The sequence below is a fragment of the Mastacembelus armatus genome, chromosome 22 (assembly GCF_900324485.2).
Source record: "Mastacembelus armatus chromosome 22, fMasArm1.2, whole genome shotgun sequence".
In the NCBI taxonomy this organism is placed as follows: domain Eukaryota; kingdom Metazoa; phylum Chordata; class Actinopteri; order Synbranchiformes; family Mastacembelidae; genus Mastacembelus; species Mastacembelus armatus.
This window is the reverse complement of record NC_046654.1, coordinates 11,502,553-11,527,979: the sequence shown is the minus strand read 5'-3', so window position 1 is coordinate 11,527,979 and position 25,427 is coordinate 11,502,553. Positions and strand designations below refer to the sequence as shown.

At 41.2% G+C, this 25,427-nt stretch overlaps 2 protein-coding genes across 3 annotated transcripts; one reads left to right on the top strand and one right to left on the bottom strand.

Moving 5' to 3' along the window:
* Positions 1–275: 275 nt before the first annotated feature.
* On the bottom strand, positions 276–12,775 carry ift43 (intraflagellar transport 43 homolog (Chlamydomonas)). 2 transcript variants are annotated; one of them, XM_026298604.1, is made up of 9 exons: positions 12,692–12,775; positions 11,388–11,489; positions 8,686–8,756; positions 6,548–6,583; positions 5,727–5,773; positions 1,886–1,958; positions 1,060–1,135; positions 861–923; positions 276–591 (listed from the first exon to the last, which is right to left on the bottom strand). In XM_026298604.1, exons 1-9 carry the CDS (start codon positions 12,734–12,736, stop codon positions 481–483), a joined length of 624 nt encoding a protein of 207 aa, XP_026154389.1. In that variant the 5' UTR covers positions 12,737–12,775; the 3' UTR covers positions 276–480. The 2 variants fall into 2 exon arrangements, with proteins under 2 accessions (XP_026154389.1, XP_026154467.1); XM_026298682.1 differs by having other exon boundaries at positions 11,424–11,489.
* A 1,692-nt stretch (positions 12,776–14,467) lies between these two features.
* Positions 14,468–25,416, top strand: tgfb3 (transforming growth factor, beta 3). Its single transcript, XM_026300563.2, has 7 exons — positions 14,468–15,355; positions 19,776–19,939; positions 21,241–21,370; positions 21,515–21,622; positions 23,342–23,498; positions 24,081–24,234; positions 24,326–25,416. The coding sequence occupies exons 1-7, from the start codon at positions 15,010–15,012 to the stop codon at positions 24,482–24,484; spliced, it is 1,218 nt and encodes a 405-aa protein (XP_026156348.1). The 5' UTR covers positions 14,468–15,009; the 3' UTR covers positions 24,485–25,416.
* The last annotated feature ends 11 nt before the right edge of the window (positions 25,417–25,427 follow it).

The window sequence follows — 25,427 nt, the reverse complement described above, 5'->3', positions numbered from 1 at the left end:
GATAAAGTCAATGGCACAGTCAATAACAATAAGGTTGAAGGCTTTAATGAGGAATGTTAATTTGAACACAATCAACTGGATTTCAGCTTAGCTGATTATCAACCTTGGACTTGTATGAGGGTGTTGATAATGCTGGCAGTACAGAGAGGGCATTTTTATCTGTGACAGCTATTTTCAGTGGGAGTTTTAAAACTAAATCAGTTTGCCTTTTGGCTGTTCAAGTTTAACTAACAAAAAAGGGTGAAATTCCAAAAAAACTAAACAAAGACAGGCTCTGATGACACTTCACTGTTCACTGCACAGTGAACTTTATTTAGAAAATAAAAAATGTTGAATACACAGTACATTTTGCAAAATATAAATTCTGGATAACATACGGTACTTACAGTTAATATAACCAATGTCATTGGCCCTTCTGTGAAATAGACATTCACTGAGTTCCCACTAGAGTCATTTAAAGTCTCTGTCCAAACCTTCGCTTCATGTTACAGGCAAACCAGCCTGCTCCTCACTCTCTCCTTGATCCCATTCCATCAGCAGCTCTGAGGACACCTCTGTAAACAGATGATCCCAGTCCCAGCTCACATCATCCTGCAGAGCAAAAGAGAAAGGGAAGAAAGCGAGAAAAGAGAAATTAGAGAGGCAGAGATAGAGAGAGAGACATAGCAAGAAAGAGAGCATGGGGAACAGAGAGAGCAAAGAGAGAAGAAGGAGGGAAGAGGAGCAGAGGGTGTTAATGTACACATCATAAATCTTGATTACCTTGGAGTAAGAGTGGCAACTTCCCCTGGTGCTCTTGAAACAGCTGGACAGGCCTTTACTGGGAGCTCACAAGCTATATTTACTAAAAAGGCACCTACCTCTTTCACCTCCTGCTCTGGTGCTAAAACCTTGGTGAGGAGCCTTAGGTCAATCTCTCCATCCTGAAGAAAGAGTACCGCAAAATTCATTAGCTTGCATAAACAGAGGTTTTATTTGTTGCAAAATTAAATGGACCACCTTGATGAAAAGACACTTAAGAATGTTAGAGAGATACAAAAATTAATGTCCTTGACTTACTAAGGTCTGGAAGGCAGAGTAATACTTCAGGTCATTGTCCAGATCTCTGTAGGTCATTACTCGGTTCACCTGGATGCTAATGGGGTGACAGAAATACAGAATAGGCCTCTGATAAAATAAAAGATTTGCATCTTGATCAGGACAATATATCATGGAGAAACAGTAGCCACCCTGACTCTGATGCTGTCACACTACTTGCAAACAAGGACTGAGAAGTGGTTTTGGAGAAGTTTGGAGTTTGTCCTCAATAAGGCTCTAAGACTTCAAGCAAAGACCACAGAGAGCAGGAGATGGTTGCCAAGTGGTAAACACTTCAAATTGAAACCCAGCTGCTTATCTGTGGGTTGGAATTAAGTGGGGGGGCTTTCAAAGTGGCCAGGGCCTAGCAATGCATGCCAGTCCTACTTACTGCACATTACACGCTACATTGCCCCTGCAATGAGTTCAATGTGGATATTATCTCGCACAGAGAGCAAGCCCCAGTCTAATAACCTCCATCGCTGTCACAGCCTTGCTACATATTCGACACATGTCGGTGTGTCTCTCACTGCCCTGTAAATCAAAGGGCCCGGTTAGTAAGGACCCTGGTAACAGAGTTGCATAAATCACACCCAACTGTTATTTCTCTATTTCAGCCTGATAAAGGAAGACACCTGACAATGGCACAAGTGGAGGAAAGGAAAGCTTCAAAGCCACCACAACATCTAGTGTACCGGGCATGGAAAGGGGTGACCTGTCATACACAAGTCTGGGGGGACACTGTGGTTGTATCTATGAATCCTGAGTGACAAGGATACACTTTTAAGACTTAAGAGGTGTTCATTACCTTGGTGGAGCTGCAACTTGCATGGTGAGATCTTCCTCCTGTACTTCTTCCAGGTCTGGAATCACTGGAATATCTTAAAACAAATATAACATTTTAAAACATCTAATCTAATTATCTAACTCTAATCAGTAGCCACAAGTGTGTATGTATAACACACACACACACACACACACACACACACATATATATACTGTATGTATGTATATATATATATATATTTGTTTTTAAAAAAATACAGTAAATCCCATGTGGATAGCTTCTAGAAGTGTGCATTTTTTGTGTATGTTTACTGTATGTGTGACCATGTCTGTGTGGCACTTCGTCCCCTCCCTCTCTTAGCTACATCCTCATAAGAGCTGCCCTGTCACAATAGCCATGCGGCCATGAATATTCAAAAGGCGAGGCAGCAGCTCTTCCTGCTGTGAGAGGGGCGCTGGCCAGGGGCTCCCCAGAAAGCACCCCCTGCTACCTTAGCATTTGGGCCCTGTCAGTGCCGCCCACCCCCAGGACCCGCGGTGGCCGGTAGGCCGACCTCCATGTCCACTCTGCCACTCCGACTGGGGCGGCATCCAGCCATGTGCAAGAGTATTTGCTTGCGGGCCCATCTGTGTGGGGTCGGAAGTCACAGTGCGGCCTGGCAGGGGCTGCAGTGCCAGGAGCCGCCAGCCCGCTGCTCAAACAGTGGGAACCCACTTTAATTGGCAAAACGCAACAGGACAGAGGATGGCTCCACTCCCAAGAAGGACAGGGCAAACTTTCACAGCATTTTCAGATGGACATTTGATGGAGCAGCAAATTAAGAGCCATGACAGGGGATGTAGAAAGACTGGTTGGAAATAAGCTCAATTGTTAATAATGAATAAAGACTGAAATCTGCAAAGTTCAAAGACTTTATGGAGATAGTGTAATAAGTACCTTACTGTGTGCTAATATTTATTATCAAAAGGTTACTGTATCACTCAAGAAAAACTTGATCAATGAGGCAGAAATATTTGATCTAAGTTTTATCTTATCAACATCATACATTTGCATGTAGTACATATAGTTGCCAAAAACTCTACAGGAAAATTGTGTGAACTTTGGGTCTGATGTATTGTTCATATAAAGTATTTTTGGACAGCATATCCTTATTATCTCTACAGCTGAGTTTTGACAGAGAGAGAGAGAGAGGGAGAGGAAGCAAACAAGAGAGAAGAACTGAGACAGAGCGGAAAAAAAAAAAAAAAGCTGGACTCCATGAAAACGGTTGTCAGTAATCTCTAACCACATTACTTCACCCTGCGGAGAAAGTCAATATGGGAGCTAAATAGAGCTGAAGAGATGGAAGTCGGCATCTGATGTGAGGAAATATCTTGGCATCTATGTCACCATTCCTCAAAATAACTCCTGAAAATAAAGTGGAGCTAAGGAAAATATAGTATAGTAATATAGTATAGTATTCCATAAAGGTTTTGGATGATGATGACGCTGCTGATATGATGAGAAACCATTTTGATTCTGCACAAATTTCTCAGAGGCATGAAGAATTTCAAAGCCAACTTGGTCAGAAACTAATCCATCAACTTTCTACAGATAAAAAAAACACACCTTCTGTTGATAACTTATTTCTTTCTCTTTTTTAATTAAACCAAATTAAAAATGCCACGCTCGTTTAACTGCTGACAAGATTCATCTGTGTTTCTGATATCCAAATAAATGCGGGCGCGACTATTTCATATTCATGAGGCCCCGGTGACACTTTGTCCTCTCATTTACAAAGCACAGTGTTCAGCAGAATCCGTCCCCCCTGGACCCCCAATCAAATTTAATGGTCTTAGCGCAATGACATCAAAGCTTTGCCATCCACCTCTTTGCAAACTGCTTTCTGGGTTGTCTGTCTGTTCACACACACCCTTTTTTCATTTCAGCCAGTAATTCACTATTAACACACTCCATAAGAATTCAGTGTAAAGCACAAAGGCCCATGTTGTCTATATGTAAAGTCTATTATTAAGTGAAAAAGGGAACAATATTTTTAAATGAGCTGCAAATTCAGCCTATTACTGGAGGTCAAGCAGATCATCAAGGCAGCAGCAAACAAGTCAGTGTTTTCTTCTGATGCAAAGGGCAACTCAATCACAAGAAGCTGTCTCTCCTCAGCACAGCACACATCACCTACACTGACTTCCTTCCCTCGGCTGGACATGTATCAAGGTGGCTTTTGTCTGGAAGCGAGCGGCCCGTGTGTGTCCTTATTACACGGTTGCATCCAACTTCCTCGCTGAAGCATGTAAATATCAAAAGGGGATCATTTGCTGTGAATGTGCGCATACTCCCAGTAGGCACATGCCAGTCAGCGACTTTGGAGAACAGGGCATCTCTCCACCTTGCTTTAGCTCCTATAATCTACGCAGGGGTCCGGCGAAATGATTACATAGGGACAGAATCCATTTGAAAACCTTTTGGGACAATATTCAGCACATCACAGACTTGAAGTAAGACTGTGAGACTTGAAACAGATGAATGTATGTTTGTAATACTGATTCTATTTTGACCAGCAGGAGGCTGTGGGGGCAGGGGACAGGACAAGCCTTCTCCCTCTCTTTCTCTCTGTGCTTGTAGCCAGTGGACATAAGGGATAAGGGTAGGGGACATAATCAAGATCGCAGGGGCTATCTCACTAACCCTCAGCACTGTAATTTCCAATGCCCCTGCCTCCGGCTCTGTATTAAGAGGTCTCCCTCCACAGAGTAATAATCTTTCCGGAGGCATTAACTGCAAGAGAACCAAACCTCTGGACTCCTCATTCAACTGGCCATTTTACCAACTGTGCTGCCAACATGTGTGTGTATACATAACTGTAAAGGAAACGTACACTATTATATAAAAAGACTGTACCTTAAACCTTGAGGTTTAATTCATCATTAATAATGTAAGTTTGCACCAGCAAGTAAGACTTTAAAATGTAAATAAAATACAGTGTTACAACACAATGTTGTGGGAAAATAGTATTAAAGTGACCTTTTAGGTAAGTGAGAACTAAAAATCATCAGTTGCCATCACTCAAATCTTCTCCACAAATCTCATGAAAAATCATGGTGATTTTAATTTTTTTTTGTGTAATATTTCTTCATTTGTTTTAAGGTTGCTCATATTATTTGTCATCTCATTACTATGTTTTGCATTATTTAGAATTTTGGAAATGATAAGCATTTTTAAACAGCAAATAAAATTACATAAATGGCATTATACCACACTATCTGAGGTTCAGATGTGTCTGTGTCCTTGTGTACTGTCAGCTGAACACTTCATGATGCTAACCTATCTTTACTAAGGCAATTTTACCTATTTCCCTTGCTGCTTTGCACTGGAAAATAGAACAATTTTCTTAGCCAGCGCTTAAAAGCTGAAATTTCCCCCATTGGTCCTGTCATTGTTTTTGATGTGCAGAGTTGGGCCCTCAGGTGACTGAGTCAAAGAAGCAGTGTTACTGCTAGACTTCGATTCAACAGCTCCTGCCTGAAACTGTGTGCATGTGTGTTTGCAACTAACTGTGTCATTCTGGGTGGTCGGTGGATCACCTCTGTTTTATAACAAGTGTGAACCTAACCTTATTTAATGAGCATACTCTCTTGTCATTTTCATAAAGAGCTTATACAGTGTCGCTTAGTGGTTTAACGTTCTAAGACATAAATCCATTGCGGATCCAAGGAGAAATATTGCGTAAACATCAGGGAAAAGCGATGATCTGACTAGTTATCTGTTCTACTTGCAAAGGATGAATGTGCTGCAGAGGCACTGGAGGGCTCCTCTTTGCCTTTGAGAAGAGACACAAAGTGGGGGATTGCAAGGGTGCTCTTACCTCCTTCATCATCTGATCCTTGGGGAGTTTGTGGTCGCAGGCGGCGGCTGTGGAAACAGGAAGTGTGAGAGCATGAATTATTTAATGCTTTCAAATGCGGCCTAACAGTGAGGTCATCATAGGGGGTGAGTGAGCTGGTTCCTGAGCTACACTGCTTTGATGATGGGCCTATTTTTTTTTTTTTCTTTATCTCATGTTAGGCAGGACGATTGCACAGTTTGCTGACTGGACCTCAGAAAAGTAGCCTCGGCTTAAAGGCACTGATGGTGCTACGAGACACTGGTGTTATGTCTGGATGACCACCCTGGCAGCCATGGACATGTCAAAGAATGGTTAAAAAACAAACTCAACCAGAGAAGAAATGACAGTTGTGACAGACGAAGAACATACTTTTTTTTCTTTTTCAGGGTAACATTTCTATTTTTACACAAATAATCTGTCTCACTGTAATTGTTCAGCCACTAAGCAATAACTGCAACTATTAGTAAAATATACATGGCTGTGTCCTCTGCCTGCCTGTCCTAATGGATGGTGATGTCAATTCTAGTCAGAATGATGTGCGGGAAGGTGAAAGAAAAAAACTACAATAACATGAAAAACCTGGCTCCTAACAGCAATAAAAGTGATGACAACTCAGTCACTCTGTTTTAATCATGTTAAGTGATTGTTCTTAGAAACAACCTGAAACATACAAATACCATTTCCGGAACTAACATTTAGACTCAGCTACATTCATCTATATGCAAAAAAAAAAACCAACAAAAAAGTAAGTTCTATTAGCAACTTCAGTAGTGCAATGAAATATGGATGAGTCAACTTACTCTTCCAGGTCCTCAGCTGCAGGTCTTCTGGAAGATCTGCATGACAGCAGAAAAAAACAACTATTAAATAAATGAATCAACATGCTTGTTAGATGACATTCTACCACCTTAAATATAACAGTAGGCAAAAAAAAAAAATTTTTTGTCTGTATGTAGTAATAGTAATTCTGCACAGTGGGGTCTACAATAGTTATGTCTTTTCCTTTCCTGTCTTCACAGTCTCCTACTGGATCATGCAGCTATTTTCAGACTTCTTTCCATTTTCACAGCTCAGCTTGAACAGAGCACATCAGACACCAAAATACTATGTTTCAACACTTTACTCTAACAAAAGATTATAGTACACACTGTTTTTAGAAAGACACCCATCACAATTGATATAAAATACAATACAAATATAAGAATATTATTTGTACTTTAAAAAGCAATTGATCAAATCAGTTGTAAAATATTAAAATTAGAAAAATCTAAGTAAATTTTGGTATATTTTAATTAGCAACCAATAATGTATGTTGGATGTGGTTTTCCTAATGAAAAATGCTTCTGCTAGTTCTCCTGGTTAAGTAGTGCCCCCCACTGGTTTTAAAGATGAAACAAAAAACAACATTGTTAAACTGTATATCAAAAATAAATTAAAGTCTGTATGTCAAAGGAATCATCATAAGAAAGTTTCCTCTTTGCTTTTAATTCCCTTTATAAATCCTGTGTTAGGGGCTTTTGAGGAGTGTTTTTCCTTGTCAAGGCTCTAGAATAGTGAGTTGTATCTGCTGTACAGATCACAGATTATAAATCTTTGAATCAAATTTGCAATTTTTGGCATCATAAACAAAACTGACTTGAATTGGAAATTCTTACACCTTCTCAATTTTTTAATGCAGACACAAAGCAAAAGGACAGAATGTTAAAAAACAAAATTAGCAAACCAATTCTCAGCCAGTAATCTTTACTCCTGTTTTACCTGTCTTGCCTGAGTTGTCTGGAGTGTAGACCAACAATCTTGAAGGTACTAGAGGCCAACTAGGCAGGGCAGAGAGGAACTGAGGGAGTCTACCTGCCTGCCCTTGGACTGTGTCCTGTCTAGGGGGCGGGGGTGGCGACACTTAAGACACATTACAGGTCCCTTGATTAAGACTCATGTAAGGCAAAGCGATAGACATGGTAAAACTGTCTGGAAAAAGTTGTTAGGGATAAAATATATTGTGACAACCTGGTTTCAAAGGTTCATCAATAAACTGACAGATCATTTAGTGTCAATTAGAAGTGATAGATCGACAAATCCCGGGATTTCTGCGCTGGGATTAGTGGGAGGAGGGCGGCGGTGATTGAGCATGAGGGGTGACATTGAAGGGAAAAGTCCTTGCCGGTTCCAGGGGGGACCATTACTTACTTTGTTTCAGAGAGGATCAATGCACGTGCAAACCCCTTTTACACCTCCTGTATTTCAATCACTTTGAGACTGGGAATGAAGCTGGGTTACGCAAACACAGAGAAGCGACACGCTGACCTTCTTAAAGGAGGGAAAGATCTATTGAGTTTGCTATTTTCTCTGCTTGCACTAACGGTGCAGTAAACTACACAAATAAACACAATTGACTCAGTCTGTTTGCTTCAATGCATCTCCTGTGCTTTCACTGCCACTGCCAGACTGAAAAAAAGAAGTACAGTGGCACATGGAAAACAAGACGTAGTACTGCAGTGTTATGCATGTACAGTATTTAGACTTATATTTATTAGCTATAGAGAAGCTTTAGGCCAACAACTACCATCTGTCCCAAATATTTTATGAATTTTCCATGTTGTGCTCCCCATGTAGAGAGCACACTGCAGTGTTAAGGAGTGATTAAGTGGCTTGAACCCCTGTGATGAAGTGGCTAGCTGACTAACAGTGCCCTCCTGTGGCTGATGCATTAACCATGTCAATTACCGCCTTGCTCACAGATGAAGACGAATGGAGAGTTGCCTGCTCAGACAGGGTCCCGCTAACCTTGTTGATTCACAGCCTGAGTGCCAAATATGCACTGATAAATAAGCTCATTCAACAGCATGAGAGTTCATTAATAACACATAACGCAAGACCGCAGCTCACAGTCCCCGCCTTCAGTGTCGCCACAGGAGAAAAAAAAAGCAGAGATACGTACTTGGCAGAACCAGACCCAGAGCTTTCTTCTGCCCAGCCACCCTGCCGCCGGGCTGGTTTAGGAGGGGGACCCTGGATGAAGGGAGAACTTCAATAGTAAACAGCTTCATTGAATGTTCACTCACTCGCAAAGAAGATAAATAAATCATATTTGTAAGCATTCTAACAGTTATTAGGCTTTAATATAGGAAAATAAAGCACAAAATATCATGTTTGTAAATGACATATCTTTAATTTTAGTTTTTATAGAGCCTATGTGTTACATCAGTGCATGTGTAAAACGGGGAATAAACCCCAAGCTGTAAAAGGGGGAATAAAATGTATTTTGTGCTTGATATAAGTACAAGCTTTGTAAACAAGACAAATGTAATGGCAGGTTTTTTAAAGTGAAAATGTGCCAGTAGAGGGCCCTGTTTTCCATGATAGAAAATCAATAGCCCAGCACGATAAACTGACCCCAAAGCTTAGCATAAATGTAAAAAACAAAAAAGTAAATGTAACTAAAGGTAAAGCAAATTTAAATGGTTCTCCTCTAATCTTGTACTCTAATATTTAAGTTGGAAGCTACCAAAAACTTGTGCTGCAAACAATATGCCTGGTATGTGCACAACAATTACCTTAATGCAATCTATTGTTTTGTTTATTATAGTTTTGAACTCTGTCCATTTCCACTATCACAACATATAGAGCAGAGTGTGGGAACTGCCAGGGCCTGTAAGTCTGACTCTAAAATAGATTCACAGGGAAAAAATGACCCTCTCACTCTCATTTTTTAAATTCTGAAAATAGTAAACTGGGTATGCATCTTGATCCTGAGACTGGGACCCTGAGACCCAGCACTTGAATGAATGAATTCCTCGGCAGCCATGAGGGTGGACACTAGACAAATGAATTTTTTTGTAAAAAGGCACAACATTTCTCATTACTAAATTGGGTCTGCAGAGGACAAAGTGCTCGTGAAGAATTTCTTTCATTTATGATGAAAGAGGAAATAATCATTCATGGTTGGTTCCTTCACTAAAGCCATTTATAAATCTGAATGTCACCATTAAACAGGGCAGAAGGAGGGGGAGCCCACTCTGCTCCACTGTATCTCCACTGTAATTATCATTAATCGAGAGAGCTGAGACTGAACAAGCTCCCTCAACTTTGTGTAATTAGTAACTGTCTCGTTATTAAGAACAAAACAAGGAGACTACAATAATGACATTGAGGCATTGTGAGCAACATCACAAAAATTCCTTCTAACGGTGTGGAACCCCTGAATGTTGATCGTTTCCCTGACAATGGAGAGTTTTCATGAGAGACATGATAATAAGGTCAAGTGTCTCTGAGTGTAAATTCATCCTCTAACAGTTATTTCACTCAACAAAAATGGAGAAGACCATAAGTGTCCTGAGAAACAAAACAAATCTGTGCCTCCAATTCTTCATGACCAAATATGAACCTCACAGTTGTAGTAAAATAGTTATGCTGTTAAGGCAATTATCCTCATGGCTTCTAATAATAGGATTCTCTGATGGTCTCTGGGGCAAGGAACTTGTGGTGGCCAAACCCTAAGAGCCCATAAAAGCAATTGAGTCTTTGTTTAAAAGGATGTCAAGAATGTGACCAATCAGTTGGGTATTTTAGGCAGAAGAGGCCAGGGTTGATAAACGAAGACTGCAAATAAACCCACCCAGTCGCACAACACTCTGGAAAAATGTATTGCATGCACAGAGCAGGTCAGAGAGGGCGCGAGAATAGGGGTTCATACATTAGGGAAGTTGGCCTAATTTGGGAAGATTAGCCTAAAGCAAGAGCATTGCTCAAATTTTTTTGCTTTGGGAATGTTGGCCGTTTTACAGTTTGCCAATCCAGGAGGCATGACTGATTCCATTAATGCCAACAATAGTTAAGTTATTTATTGTAGTTCCACTGTCCCTTCTGATTTAACTGCTCCCATATTTTTTTGTCATAATTACATCCAACATTTTTCAAGTGCAGAGATCACTGAGAAAACTTCACAACAGCAATTCTGCCATGACTTAAAGTGATTCATATAAGTGCCACTTGGGCAGAAAAAAGAGTAGTCTTATGAAAATTGATCTTAGAGTTATGGTAGAGACTTCTATGATGTAGTTTTTACATTAGAGAAATTAAAAGAGCACAGTTACAATGTTTTGTGACTAGTTTAAAGGGGTTTTACAGTTTATATGAAATAATTCTTCAAAACACTGCAAGCAAGCATATAAGATGCAATACGCACAGGACAATAAATGAAGAGCAGCTACACTAAAAGTTTTAGAAGACTTACTGCATTAAAACCTGCATAAGCATGGAAATTGCAACTCAACACCTCCGCATAAATAAGGACAGCACTGAAACTTTATACCATTTGTGTTAGGCTGGTGGAACTTTCTGTGTTGTAATGTGAGAAGTGGCAACTCTCAACAGGCCTGAATATCAAAGCCAACCAGCTGAATTGGTTATAATTATGATAATTTATGTTAATGAATCTAATGCTACTGTCAGTGGTGTAAAGTTGATGGCTGGAGCTTTAGCCACAGAAGCCATGCAAAGTCATGCAGGTGTAGTCTTTTTCGTGCCACCTACCTCGTCTTCCTTTGATTCATACAAGACAAAGCCAAAATACATATTGATGAAGCTTATTTTGACTTTAACTTATAACATGCAAATGTTAATGATCATGGCATCACATACTTCCCCCAATGAAGCAGAGGTGGAGGATTTCCTTACGTGACTAGAATCCTCAAATGAAGACTGGTCTGCTGGCAGCCGGGCCCTTCGTCCAGACTTTGGAACCTGGGAATTGCATTGAACATATTTCAGTTTTAGAAACCCAGAAGCTGGCAAAAAGATCGAAAGGACTTTGTTTCAACCGTGCCATCTAATGAACCAACCAAATTTTATCTAAAAGCCCTCAATTAGAATCAAACATTTTGTTTCACTTGCATAAGCTAACCAGGTTTGGCCTTTAGTATAATTTTCACTTTGGAATTTTGTAAAACCTTCACTTTTGCAAAGTAACACTGCAGAAAAGGCAAAGGCATTTTCTTTTTGCATGCGACAGGAGCATTATTTCATAAGTCATTTGAATGAATAACTTTGAAAAAAAAACTCTGCTGAAATATTATATTCCCGCAAAGTAACATGTTTTGAATTTGTTGGTCATTAGCTAAAAGAAATTCTGTACAAATCACCAAATCATCATCATTTATAGAAAGTTGTTTTCTCAAGTGCTACAACTCAAATTGGTTACTGAAAACCAATGTTCTCATTGATGGCATTGAGGGATCAATAGAACAATACAGGTTATGTTGGTCAAGAAAAGAAAAGAAGTAGGACACTTAGTCCCAGGGTATCAGGCTGTACCAGAAATGAAAATGAAAATGCTATATATTATCACTATGAGTGGTATTTTGTTAAAGGATAGATAGATAGATAGATAGATAGATAGATAGATAGATAGATAGATAGATAGATAGATAGATAGATAGATACTTTATTCATAGCGGTTTAAGTCTAATATTTTTTGAAGTAATAGTTACATTTGTTTTCGTTGCAAATACACCAGAGTTTCCTGGTGAGGTTGACAGTCAAGTAATCATATACGCTCATTCAGGTCAGACCAGGAATCTCCACAGGACCAAACACATGGTAAACACAACCTCATCAAAGCACTGCCCTGTGCATGTCGGGACATTTCTGTTAGCATTGCTAGCCGATTATTTACCGTTAGCTAGCCACCCAAAGACAAACCTTCCTGCTGCCATCGCTCCAAAACAACGTGTCTTTGCCGGAAAAAGGCACGTTAAATATCTAATATCGAGCTAATTTACTGACCGACTAAAACTGAAGTTTACATTAGCTTAATAGCTAAGTGGCTAACAGAGCCTCGCTACACCGTTACAGTGTACTCTCTACTCCACTTCCAGCCCGCAGCATTAATGTTACCTCTCCCTATTCCCTTACTGCATTCTCTGCGACCCCAAAGAGTCACTCACATTTTTTACCACTCCAGCGTTTCCGAGCTGAAAGCTATCATCCATTTCTCCTCTTCCTTTCTGCGCCTGGGCCCGGCCAGCGTCTTCCTGTATATCAACAAGCGTCACGTAGCAACGCTCTCCATGGTAACGCCAATCAGGAGAAAGAATTCCGTCTACTCTATCACAGTGAAGCTGCTTCAGTAAGTACACAAACAAACAAATAAACAAACAAACATATAAATACGCAAAGTTTAGGCTATGACAAATTGTTGTTCAGACGAGTATGATGAACATTGATGATGGTTGTAAATGTATTTAAAGATATCGTGCTTGTCTAAAGGAGCTCCCTTATTAAAGAGTGCCAGATTGGGCAAACATGTCAGTTTTGCAAACATGTTTTGTGCCACTCACATTAAAGCATTGTAGGAGAAGTATAGGGTAGCCAGGTGATGAGCTACTGTAACTGATGGACTTTATTGTTTTACTGCAGTATTATAAAGAACTGCAGTTATTCTTCTTCATCAACAAATGAAAGAAAGCTCAGTTGTATGTTTGCAGCAGACATAAGGGTAACTCTGCTCCACATGGCACATGGGTAACAAACCACTGCTAGGCTGTGTGCAGTTTTTATGTTGGCATTACACATATTGGCTGTGCAGTTACACAGAGAATGTATTGACACAGTTATGGACAGTGAATTCACCCTCAATAACTGGAAATCTGTTCTTCCATAGATGGATATAAGACTTTGCTTTTTCAGACAACCAGGTTCAGGTGAGAAAGTGAGGTCAAAATGACACTACCTGACTGTGTGGCTCATATCAACCTAATATTCCATTAGAATAATGTTTTAAATCAATATGGATCAATTCATACTGTTTATTAGATTATAGATTTATTTGGATGTTAAGTTTGCTACTTGGTTGACAGCACAGAGAAGCAGGGAGGAGGACAGTGATGGAGACAAGTAGAGAAAGCAGGGTTTAGTCCCCAGATAGATCCCTGCCCTGGGAGAGAGCATATGGCCCTGTATTAATGACACATTGTGCCCCCTACAATCGCCCCTGGTTTGGAGTGAAGAATGGTAATAACATTTTAACATGGCTGCAGATGCAGTAAATGTTCATGCTAATCTTTGACTCAGTGAAGGGTCAGGAAAAAATGTTGATCTGTGCAGAAAACAGAAGGATATCAGGGAAGATTATGTCATCTAAACAGTAAGGGACAGAGTTTGCCTTTTATCAAGCAAACAGCATATTTCCCACAACTCCCACGCCCTTTACCATTTTTGCATCCATATCCATTTTTTTTTTAAATCGGAACAGAGCTCATTATCTCATCCACTGTTGTGGCCTGCCACAGTGTCCAGTCTGAGAAAGGAGTTAAAATTGCGACGTAATGTGCGCCGTCATGTCCGCTGGGTGTCGCTGTTGCGCATGTTTTGCTGTAGAGAAGCTGAACAGTAGCAGGATCTGAAGGATCGCAGCATCTGACTGGAGGGCTCCCCTGTGCACCATTCAGATCCCGTTTGTTTAGATGCTAGGAATAACCGAGAACACAGCAAAATATTTCTCAAATGATGTTTAATTCACCAAAATACAAACAGTATTTGTTCTCCACCCGTAGAGAGGACAGAACAAAAAACTATTCCCTTGAGAAATCAGTGCAATTCATATGGTTTTCTTCTTTCTTCGAGAACTCTGTCTTGCGAAATCACACATTGCCCAATACTGTACACGTTTTCTTAAGTTTGGATCAACAACAACTTTGACAACATAAACGGATTAAACGCATTTCAGAAGAGGACAGATCCCACTGTCCGCGCACATACTGCAACTTACGGCCCCTCCCTCACTAAAACGTCACAGCTTGTGATTATAAAGTGTGAGCGAGGCTGGAAGGCGTCGGAGTGTGTTTGTGGCTGGACTGCGGGGACATAGCGGAGGCGCACTGACTCCAAACGCGCAAGTGGATGGAAAGAGACCAGTGCAATGGAGAGACTGAACCACGGCGCAGAGATTGGTGCCCTGTAATCTAAAGAGGGGAAGAGATGCTTGCATGAGACAAGGGGGAATGAAGAGTAGGATACAAAGTTTTGATGAAGAGTTGAGACTATTTCCCAAAATGACACGGATTAGCTCTCATGCAAATGCGCATTTGGCAAAGATGACATAGCACTTGAGAAAATGGGATTCCTCCAGGAACAGAACTCACTCACGACCTGAATGAAAAGAGAAAAGGGATTCTGTTCAAATCGGAATTTAGTTTTGTGTTTTATTTGTCTTTTACCTTTTTTTTTTTTTACTTGACAAGCCGCGAACGGTTGTGAGTGAAATATGAATCTGGGCAAAGCACTTCTGTTTTTCCTCCTCTCAAATTGTGTGACAATGACTTTGTCGCTATCCACTTGCACCACTGTGGACATCGACCACATAAAGAAGAAGAGAGTAGAGGCGGTCCGGGGACAGATCCTTAGTAAACTCCGGATGACCAGTCCGCCTCAAACAGCTGGTCCAAGTCAAGTACCGTATCAGGTTCTGGCCCTTTATAACAGCACCAAGGAGCTCATTGAGGAGCTAGGAAGAGACAGGCAGCAGAGTTGTGGACAGGATAACACGGAGACTGAGTACTATGCTAAAGAAATTTACAAGTTCAACATGATTAATGGTCCTCCAGAAAACAGTAAGTTTATTTTTTCTGGGCATGTTTATTTAAGACAGCTCTAATTTTCTAGATGTGTTTTTATAGAGATGGATGATGTGACTGGCAAGATGTTTTATTTTGCCAGTAAGGCACGCAGCCAACAGCCCACACTTGATTCCTCGTTGGAATCTCTGTAAACTCGTATCTGCCCACGGTACGAACTTATTAAAGCTGAGGTCACGGTGTCAAAAACAGAGGGACAGTTTTTCCAGCTGACGTTAAGTCCACTCCGTGTCTCTGCAGCTTTTACGCACAGACGCGCCTGTGAGCAGTGGAACGGCGCTGGAAGGAGATGGCAAAGTAAACAGTCTGATAGGAATGAGCAGTATTCCTCATACATACCTCACTCCACAACCATGGGAACCCCAGCCTAAGTCTGACACATTCCGAAGCGGGGAAAATTCTCAGGCAGTTAAGTCTTATATTTATTGCCAACTCCAATACCTCATTTCCATTTTCTGGCTGTGAGTTTCCCAGTATTTTTCACCCACCCTCACTCCACGATTTCTTTCTAGTAGCGAAGAGCCGAGCAGTTTAGTGTTATGATCTAATTCTCTTGTTCATCCATATTGGTATTTCCTGTATAAACTATGGCCCATTGATTGTTCCAGAAATCAGAAACAGAAGCTCACCGAGCAGCACATTCTCCAGAGAAAGTCCGTTTTTAAGTGGATGAGTTGGATTTGTGCCTGTCCACAGTCCGGATAGTGCTTGGTGATGGCACTTTGAAATCAACAGGTGTTTGAGTTGTACTGTGACACTGAGCAGAGTCTTTGCTTGTTCCAGCATAAGTCCTGAATAAAATCCATTTCACAGATCCCACAAAGTGCTTCTGACATTCAAAAAACACAGCTTGGGGTTTATCCGCTGGTCAGAGGTAGCCAGAGCTCCCAAAGCAAACAGAGGTCTAAGGAGTGGGATCAGTGATGGCCAGGTGCCCAGGACACATCACGCCGGTCTCATACAGTAGGCTATACTGTAGGAGATAATACTAGACATGAACTTGGCTGAATACTGGCGACACTGAATGCCCTACTGTATACAGCCTCTTCAAGGGAGATACAAGTCAAATTAACAGAAGGTCCTGTCATACATTATTCAGAACCTTTCTCTCCATTTCCATTATGTAATTTTAAAGAGAGCGGGGCATGTTGCAGGATGTTGGAACATAATGTCTGTCACCTTGATAATTTTGCAGTGTAGTTGATTTTCATTCCTGTTGGATAATGACTTTTACATTCACTGTTTTTGGAAAGAGGAAGGTTTGGGAATATAGTCAAATGTAGCTTTTTTTTTTTTTCATGCCCAGTTAAAAAGTTAAACAGAAACTTTTCTCTCATACTTGAATGTGCCACTTGCTCCAGACTACTTTGCTAGACACTACTACTAATGCAAATCAGGACATTTGCCAGTTATGACTAGATGAAGCATAACTTCAGACTTGGCAGTCAGTGTAGATGATCCATTCCTGGTGCATCAAAAGGTCAAGGTGGCTCAATATATTATCACGACCAAACACTGTTGAAGAGACTAGAAATATTTACATATATTAATGAACTATTAGCTTGATATCAATTTGACTCTATTGGGTTAAAATGAGAAAGGTCATGCATTGAACACTGAAGCATGCATTTCATTAAAATTTCATAGCAATCATTGACGCCGTGTTGGGTCAGTAAAAAATTATAGCTGTGAGGACAGCAGGGTATCTAATATATGGGATAGTAGAAAGATGATGTCATCTGAACAAACAGAGACAGAGGTCTCTGGACTGCTACCAACAGACCCCCCACCCCCACACACACATTCACACACACAGACATCAGCTCCTACGCTTTTACCATTTTTGCTTCCTCATCCTTAATCAAGTGGAAAAAAGATGTTTTTCTTTAGAACAGAGCTCCATCACATTATCTCATCTGCTGTAGTGGCCTTTCACAGTCTGAGGAAGGAAGTAGCAAACTGAGACTCTTCTTTGGTACAAAACCAGCATTTAAATTCTGTTTAAAAACATTATGTTAATGTTCCTGGGTAATTAGTGAGTCAAACTTTCCCATAGGAGAGAAATGCAAACAAATTCAAATTACAAATGCTGTAACTTAAGCAGATAATGGAGCATTCAGACAAATGTATTTCCAAAGAAATTTCTGTTGTACTTTATAAGGCCTAGACACCTCAGCAGCTGGCTAGCACCTGCTGCCTTTTGCTTCTTATTTCCTTTGTTTATCTCCATAAGCTGTGGAGAGACTGACATCACAGACAGTCCTCCAAGCACAAAGGGCAAAGAGAGGTAATTTCTGGGAGGTTTTATCAGGGAGCTTCTGTGTCATGTCATGAGAAGAGAGGATCCAGACACAGGAGGCTGAGCGTGTGTCAGAGTGTGAGGTGTGGTGTATTGCACCTGGGCGAGGCACTTCACGTGAGACTATTCGAGCATCTGTGCCCAAGCCTTCTTGAACAACTCAACCCATAAATCCATCATTCTAAGGCCATCTATGCTCAAATTAATTGAGTGATAATACGACCACAAGTTCAACTGGCCACTGTTTTAATACATACATGGGTTTTATAAGTGACTATATATACACTTTGCAAAACATGTTAATGAGAGTGTCCCACAGTAAAACTAATTCTCTAATTAGAATCAGTTTAAAGAAAAGTGTAGTAATTTAACAAGTTCAGCAATAATAACAATAGATCTAATTTAGTTTCTTCTCTAACGTTAAAAATATACATCATATTTTTTATTTTTCATATGTTTAACAGAAAATTTTAAATTTCTTCGTTTGATCAGCCGATAGAACTATAACTTACTGACATCAATTTCAGCTGCTTGAACTAGTTTACAGGTCAAATTGAAAAGATCAAGTCATTATCCTGACACTCTTTAAAAGTAGCATGTAAAAATGGAAGAGGTCAGAAAATTAGTGAATGTAAGCTATTTCTTTTTAATTATACAAGCAATCCCCTCCACTCACCAACATGGAACAAATTACCTTTCAGACCCCTGGCAAAAATAAGCCATAATGTGAAATCCACCTAAAACCATTGCAATGGGAAAAATGAGGTCATCCAAAAGGAAACCAAAGACTTGATTAGAATTTCAAATCTCTCCTCAAAGTGGGGTTTTCCACCTTCTGTGGGGGAGGCAAAAGGGGGGAGACAAAGCGGCAAGTGAGAGGGAGGAAAGGGCTACTGAGGTTTTCTCCTAATAGATTGTGTGGAAACACTGGACAGATATCTGGCTGGGGATGAATGCAGAAAAGGTCACCTATAAATAGGGAAAGTTAAAAAAAAAATTCGTGGAAATATCACATAATGACTGGGAGGACACTGAAATAGGATTATGGGTCAAATGAAGTGCAGATACTTGGAGATGTGCAAGTTCCTTTTGCGTGACACAGAAACAACTGAACTTCTGAGTTTCCATTTGTCCCGAAACAGCTCAAGGTGAAAATCAGCTAAAGGTGCAATGCCCCTTCAAACCATCTGCAAATCTGAGGCTTGGTAATAAAGCTTAAGCTTGGGGTAATAAATTAGCCATGGCTTGGCTGTAAATGACTGTTTCCACTTGGCTCATAAAAAGTTTGCTATGTGCTTGTTTTGCTCAACACTGCATGTGCTTGGCCTGTTAAAATAATAAACTGTTCAATGGTATCATGGTATAAAAGCGGGAAAGACTTTGGCGCAACAGGAAGCTTTTCAGATAGAGTCACAATGTGACCATTTATTTAGTTGGTTTGGCTGAAAGGTCAGCGTGCAATCATGCACACACACCCACACTCCATATATACAGTGGGATACTGTTAAGCATGCACTCAGTGGTATTACTGTCATGATGGAGTCACCCTCCTCGGTGGTTCCTCAGGTATTGTTTGCACCAGCACGTGAGCCCACATGTCCCTGGCTAAGCCTCTTGGTTCCAGGGAATACTTTGGCTTTTTTCCCGGCCCTCGGAGCACCTGTTGGGCTCCAGAGCTGGTGGGAGGAGAAGCGCGCTGCCGTCCCACTGCAGGCTGCTGTGCCGCACCACATGGGACATTTGGTTTTCATTTCATGACTTCAACTTGTTGCTAACTTGGACCGCATGAAGCATTAGCAGATGGTTTGTGGTAATGGCTCCATGGAATGGAATAGAAATAGTTAAAAGTAATAAAAGTTTTGTTTTTATCCGTAAACTGTGTATACTTGTAGAGGGAAATCCTTTGCAAAACGATCATCAGTAATAAGGAGGTAAGCACCCCTGTATGGCTGTACACAGTAGTACGAAGTAACAGGTGGATACAAACTTAAGTGGATTATGACAAAAAAAAACAAGTTCTAATCAAAATAACATGCAACAACATCTTTAAAACTATTGTTGAGTAATGTCATGTCATCATATCCACTTTACCTGCAGATGACCTCCCCCACTGCCTGAAGGGTATCACCTCTAAGGTGTTCCGCTTCAATGTCTCGTCCATGGAGAAGAATTCCACCAACTTGTTCCGGGCCGAGTTTCGAGCCCTGCGGATCCCCAACCCTGGTGCCAAGAAAAACGAGCAGAGGATTGAGCTCTACCAGGTGTGTGAAGTGACCGTTCATTTGCACTGTTAGCAGAGCGCAGGGGGGTAATGTGCTCTATTTCTCTCAGAAGGCTTGAGTAGGTCAGTGAGAAAGATGAAAACATTTATATTAGGGTGTTCAACTCCCTTTCTCCTCTTTTCATGCACTGATCATTATTCCATGTGCTTACAGTCAAATGGATTCTACATAAGGACAAATTTAAGAGCTTGCACAGCCGTTTTTAAGAAACCCTAGATTACTGTTCGGCAGTTTCTCCTTTCATAGCTGTCAATCTCAGAGCAGTTGTCCATCCTTGTTAGATCACGTAAGGTATTATGCTTTCAGCTGGGGATTTATAGATCTAAATTTGCATCCGTGTGGTTATGAGCATTTTTTGTGAAGTGTGTTAAAGCATGCATCTGTTAGATGTCTGCATGTGGGGTGGCGAGGAGAGATTTTTTTTTTTTTTCAGTTTCCTCATTAATCTCCCGTGAGAGACTAGGAGTAATGATCAGGTTCCAACATTTCCTGCCAGGGAGACAAGCGTCTCCGGACTGCATACCACCTCTTAGGCAAGGCTCTGGCCAGCGCTGAATACAGACTGTCAGGTCCTTAGATTGTTTCCAGGGGCCTAGGAGGAGATAGAGGCAGGGTCACCCACAGGGGGAGAAAATGGAGCCGCTCTTTCGCCCCCACACTTTTCAGTCTGTAGCTGATTGGCAGACAGCTGACGCTGGCAGTCATGTGGCCCCTCGTTCCCACAGGAAAGCAGATTAGATTCTGACAATGTTCAGGAACCTGGTTATTGATAGCACCGCTGTGGTTTCTCACTGCAGATAAACACCTTTGTCCAGAGAAGTGCTGTTGGAGATAGGAATGTTTGAAATACACTGTTGTATTTTCCTTCATCATCAGCTTTGTACATTTGGGGTCTTGACATAACACACAGGACAGGAATGCCCACTGAGATACCTGCAACCTTATTTTCTGAACTGTGTGATACTGCATCTGGGAACCCAGCTGAAGTCCAAGTTTGAACTGCTGATGTGAAGGACAGCCAGGTTCTCGTTGGCAAGAGGGTAACATGCAGGCATTAACTTGCAAAATGGGGATATCAACATAGGCAGTCACTTTTTCCATGAAGAGTAGACATTTGGCCCAAAGCATCCTGGAGAGTCTGGCTCAGACAGACAGCTCTGGTGCTGTGAGTGTGTGAGTGAGTGTGTGTGTGTGTGTGTGTGTGTGTGTGTGTGTGTGTGTGTGAGTGAAAGAAAGACAGAGTTTATGCAGCTGGGTTACATTTTCATCTTTCCTCACAGATCCTCCAGAAAGACGACCCCAAAGCCAAGCAGCGCTACATTGGGGGCAAGAACGTCCTGACCAAGGGAACGCCTGAATGGGTCTCCTTCGATGTCACAGAGACAGTCAGAGAGTGGCTGATGTACCGACGTCAGTGGGAGACCTCAGATTTTCCTTGCATCACATTTTATTGCATATCCATCCCAAAAAAGACTAGTCCACTACAAATAAAGGATAATGGACTCAAAGAAAAATGTCAACTCTTATAATCATTCTGCTCTTGTTTCCCCTCAGAGACCAATCTTGGCCTGGAGATCAGTGTGCATTGTCCCTGCCACACTTTCAGGCCAAATGGGGACATTATCGAGAATGCCAATGAGGTGCTAGAGGTCAAGTTCAAAGGTGAGGCTGTGTTGGATTTTTCAGTGTGACGGATTATGGTGGTTCAGGTTTGCGCTTATGAGTCTGTTGCCTGTTGATTTGGGTTTAACAAGGTATCATGAAGGTGCTGAAACAATACTGTCAAGTTTCAAAGTAAGACAGGTAATTAGATTATTAGCTGTCAAAGAATGTCAGAATGTTCTGTTTGCCTCACATAATATAAAGTGTAATAATTCTTAATTTTGGGAAGCACATTTATTTGTTTTCTTGCTTAGAGTTTCATAAAAATTGATACCATTCTCATGTCTGTGCCATGAATATGAAGCTACAGCCAGGTAACATTTAGATTATTTTAGCACAAAGCTAAACTGGAAGCAGAGGAAAAGAGCTAGTATGGCGCTGTCCAAAATCTGTGACAAATTCTGCCTACCAGCACCTCTATTGCTCACCAATGAGGGCATTACATGAGCACATCTTGGTTGCAGGCAGACTACACCTTGGTCTCAATCTTGCCTATTGTGCATGAACTCTTTCTTCTGTAGGTTTCCAAAATTATTTGTGTCACCCCGTACTTGGCTAAGATTCGACCATACTTTGATCTCTGAGAGTGAAAAGATGTTCTGCTCGTTCGTATTCACGATCAAAAGCCAGATGACAGTTCAGCTTGTTTGAACTGTTTGATCCAGATAGGCGTCTTGTGTTTGTTGAAATATTTGTTTTATTCCAACTAGTGCTACGATGCAACGGGTCTCAGGGTCAGTTGATATAAGAGGCTCTTTTTAGGGTTTTTTTTTTTTTTTTTTTTAAATGCCTGTTTCAAATGTTTCTAATATTTCAGAATTAGTTTGGATTATTACTCATCAGTACATGTTGGCATATACCAGTTGGTTATTAATTTTTCTTTTGATGTTTAATAAGGTCCCACAAAACTCTTTTTACTGGCCTTTATCAGATGTCTCATCTGGTGTAGACATGTTGGGAGAGAGTTCTTCAAATAGTCTGTTTTCTAGTTTTTTCCCCCCCCGATTCTTAATTTTACTCTAAAGGGTTTTGGTGTTATTGCATTTACTGCTGGTTTGTCATTATTCAGGGTGTATTGAGAGAATCTGGTGGAACTGGGATCAGTTTACTGGGATCACTACTGGGATCACTTTATTAGATTGATCTGAAAGAAAAAAAAAAACATTCAATTGAAACATCAGTATGTTCCTCTACCAGGGACACTCTTTGAGGAATTTTGTTAAGATAATGGGTTCCCGTTCTAAGCGGAAGAGAAAGACACAGGGCATGGGAATACAATTGATCTGGTGTCTCACTTAGCACTGGGGCCTCCAGGCCCTCAGTCCTGGGAACACTCCCGACTGGCTTGGCCACAAGGAATGTGCTGCCACGGCGTTCAGACGCTTGGCCCTGAATTAAAGAGGGGCGTACATATCCACCAGCAGCATCTCTCCTGAGATATCCACTGCTTTAGCTATCAGGGGTAGATTGGATGAGCAGACGCAGGCCCAGGGGGGAAAAAATGGAGGGAAGAAGGAAGTTAAATAAGGAGAAGGAAGAAATGAGTGGAGTCCAGGTTTGAGATTATAGTATCTTTCTGTAAAAGTTACACTACACTAATTAGAGTTATGTTGTGGTTCTTGAAATAGAGGCATCTTTACGATTCTCAGCAAAACCTCTGTAATTCTTTGTGTAGTTTTTCCTTGGTGTCCTCCAGACTTAAGTGACTTGCTCCTGCAGGTATGGAAGTGGAGAATGACGATGTGAGCCGTGCGAAAAAACAGAAGGAGCCGCTCTACCCCCACCTCATCCTCATGATGCTCCCTCCCCACAGGCTGGATGCCCAGTCCTCCTCCCGCAGACGCAAGCGGGCACTTGACACCAATTACTGCTTCAAGTAAGGCGCCTTTGCTTGCCCTGGAAAATGTTACGCATTGTTGGACTATTTTTCATTGTCTTCAGTTTTGTAAAATAATTTCGCTGGCTGCACCTGCGATGTCAGTTTTGGAAATTTCACCACTGGGCAAGTTAAAATATTCCATATAAAAATTGCAGCTATTTTTGTTTTGCAGGCAGGGGGTTATATTGTACAGTACACCAGCCAATGCAACGTGAGATAGAAATATCAGTTGTCACGTCTCAAAGAGTACATGGGCACAGAATACATAGCATAAGGTTGTTAATCACCCTGACAAGCATGACAGAGGTATTAGATGATACAAGTTGGGATCTGTCCCAGTACGAGCAAATGTTACCTCCTCTTAACACACCGGCTCCTCTGCACTGGATTTCCTCTGTCAGACTGACAGGCAGCACCTGGGCTGACTCCAAGAGGGAAAATAAGGGCACACCTAAGAGTGGAATCTCTGAACTTCTCTCTCATCTCTGGCTGTGAGGCCATAGGAAAAAAAACATACAACTTCTAAATCTGCGTATTGTCATTGAGAGTGTAATATTGTCTGTTCTCTCTTGTCTGCAGCAATTACGAGGAGAATTGCTGTGTGCGACCACTATATATTAATTTCCGGCAGGATTTGGGCTGGAGGTGGATCCATCAGCCTGAAGGTTACTATGCTAACTTCTGCTCTGGTCCCTGTCCTTACCTACGCAGTGCAGACACCACCCACAGCTCGGTGAGACAAACTGCACCGCCACACTAAAATCACGAGTCTGTTTAAGAGCTGTTTTCTCTTGATCCTTATCTCCTTCTTTTCTTTCTCACAGTTGTTGAGCCTCTACAACACTTTGAACCCTGAAGCATCTGCCTCACCCTGCTGTGTTCCTCAGGACTTAGAGCCCCTCACCATCCTCTACTACGTGGGTCGCTCCCCAAAAGTCGAGCAGCTCTCTAACATGGTTGTCAAGTCCTGCAAGTGCAGCTAAAACTTCAGAGCTTCAGGGCCCAGCAAAGAGACACAGCATGTGATGGCTCCCAGCACTGCTCAAGAGCGGGTATGAGTGATTACATGGGCTCTGGTACAGTTTGTTCTCCACGAGTACCTCTCCTCTCTGCTTCAGCCTTGCCTGAGCTCTCTCACGAAAAACTAACATGCAACCCACCACTCCGCTCACAATCATTGGCAGCATTTTCCTAGGATACTCGACAAACTTCACTTCACTACCGGCGCGCTCAGCCCCATCAGACCTTTTGATAATCTTCAGCAATCAGTTTTTCACATTGGTGTTTCTCATATTATTCCTATTCCAGCATTTGAACAGCCTGTACCTCAGTCTTAGGTGACACTGGTATTAAATAACCAGTGAGAGGAACAGAACAATAACCGTCTTGACATAACCACTGCCTTTTCAAGGACATCAAATAATTGCAATTGAGAAAATAACTCAGAATGCAGACTGAATGCAGCATGATAGGTATAAGTTAAAGAGGATAGGATAAAAATGATTGTTCTCTGAGAGCAAACACAACACTTGGCCCTGACACACAGGACGCCTTTAAACGCCCGAGCTGGAAAATGATGCTGCGCACACAGCTGCCTACACTGTTTAATTTAGGATTGAATGCTGTTAAATAAAAATCTTATTGAGGGGGAAAAAAAGAAAACATGCTGGAAAACCAACTTTTGTTTCAAAGTAGTATTTCCGTTGTTATGTTTACCTCTGTAATGCAACAGGATGGTGATTCCAGGGATTGTTTTGTTTTAAAGTGAAGCCTTTCTGTTGTATGAGATGATGTATGTCACTAAGTGAACACTTATTTAGATCACGAACTGTAAATGTTTTTCTTATTACTCTTGGAAACACTTTTTTTTTTAATTAAAAATGGATAGTTGGATAGAATTGTTCTATTTTCATTATTATTGAGTTT

What these genes read in the sequence shown, in the direction of transcription:
- ift43 (XM_026298604.1), bottom strand. Translation starts at nt 12,736, where the DNA reads ATGGATGATAGCTTTCAGCTCGGAAACGCTGGAGTGGTAAAAAAT. An exon ending in GCAGCTGAGGACCTGGAAGA is followed by an intron (nt 5,774 to 6,547) that starts GTAAGTTGACTC and finishes CTGTTTCCACAG; the next exon opens with CCGCCGCCTGCGACCACAAA. An exon ending in CAAGTTGCAGCTCCACCAAG is followed by an intron (nt 1,136 to 1,885) that starts GTAATGAACACC and finishes TCACCCCATTAG; the next exon opens with CATCCAGGTGAACCGAGTAA.
- tgfb3 (XM_026300563.2), top strand. Translation starts at nt 15,010, where the DNA reads ATGAATCTGGGCAAAGCACTTCTGTTTTTCCTCCTCTCAAATTGTGTG. An exon ending in TAATGGTCCTCCAGAAAACA is followed by an intron (nt 15,356 to 19,775) that starts GTAAGTTTATTT and finishes CTTTACCTGCAG; the next exon opens with ATGACCTCCCCCACTGCCTG. An exon ending in GACACCAATTACTGCTTCAA is followed by an intron (nt 23,499 to 24,080) that starts GTAAGGCGCCTT and finishes TCTTGTCTGCAG; the next exon opens with CAATTACGAGGAGAATTGCT.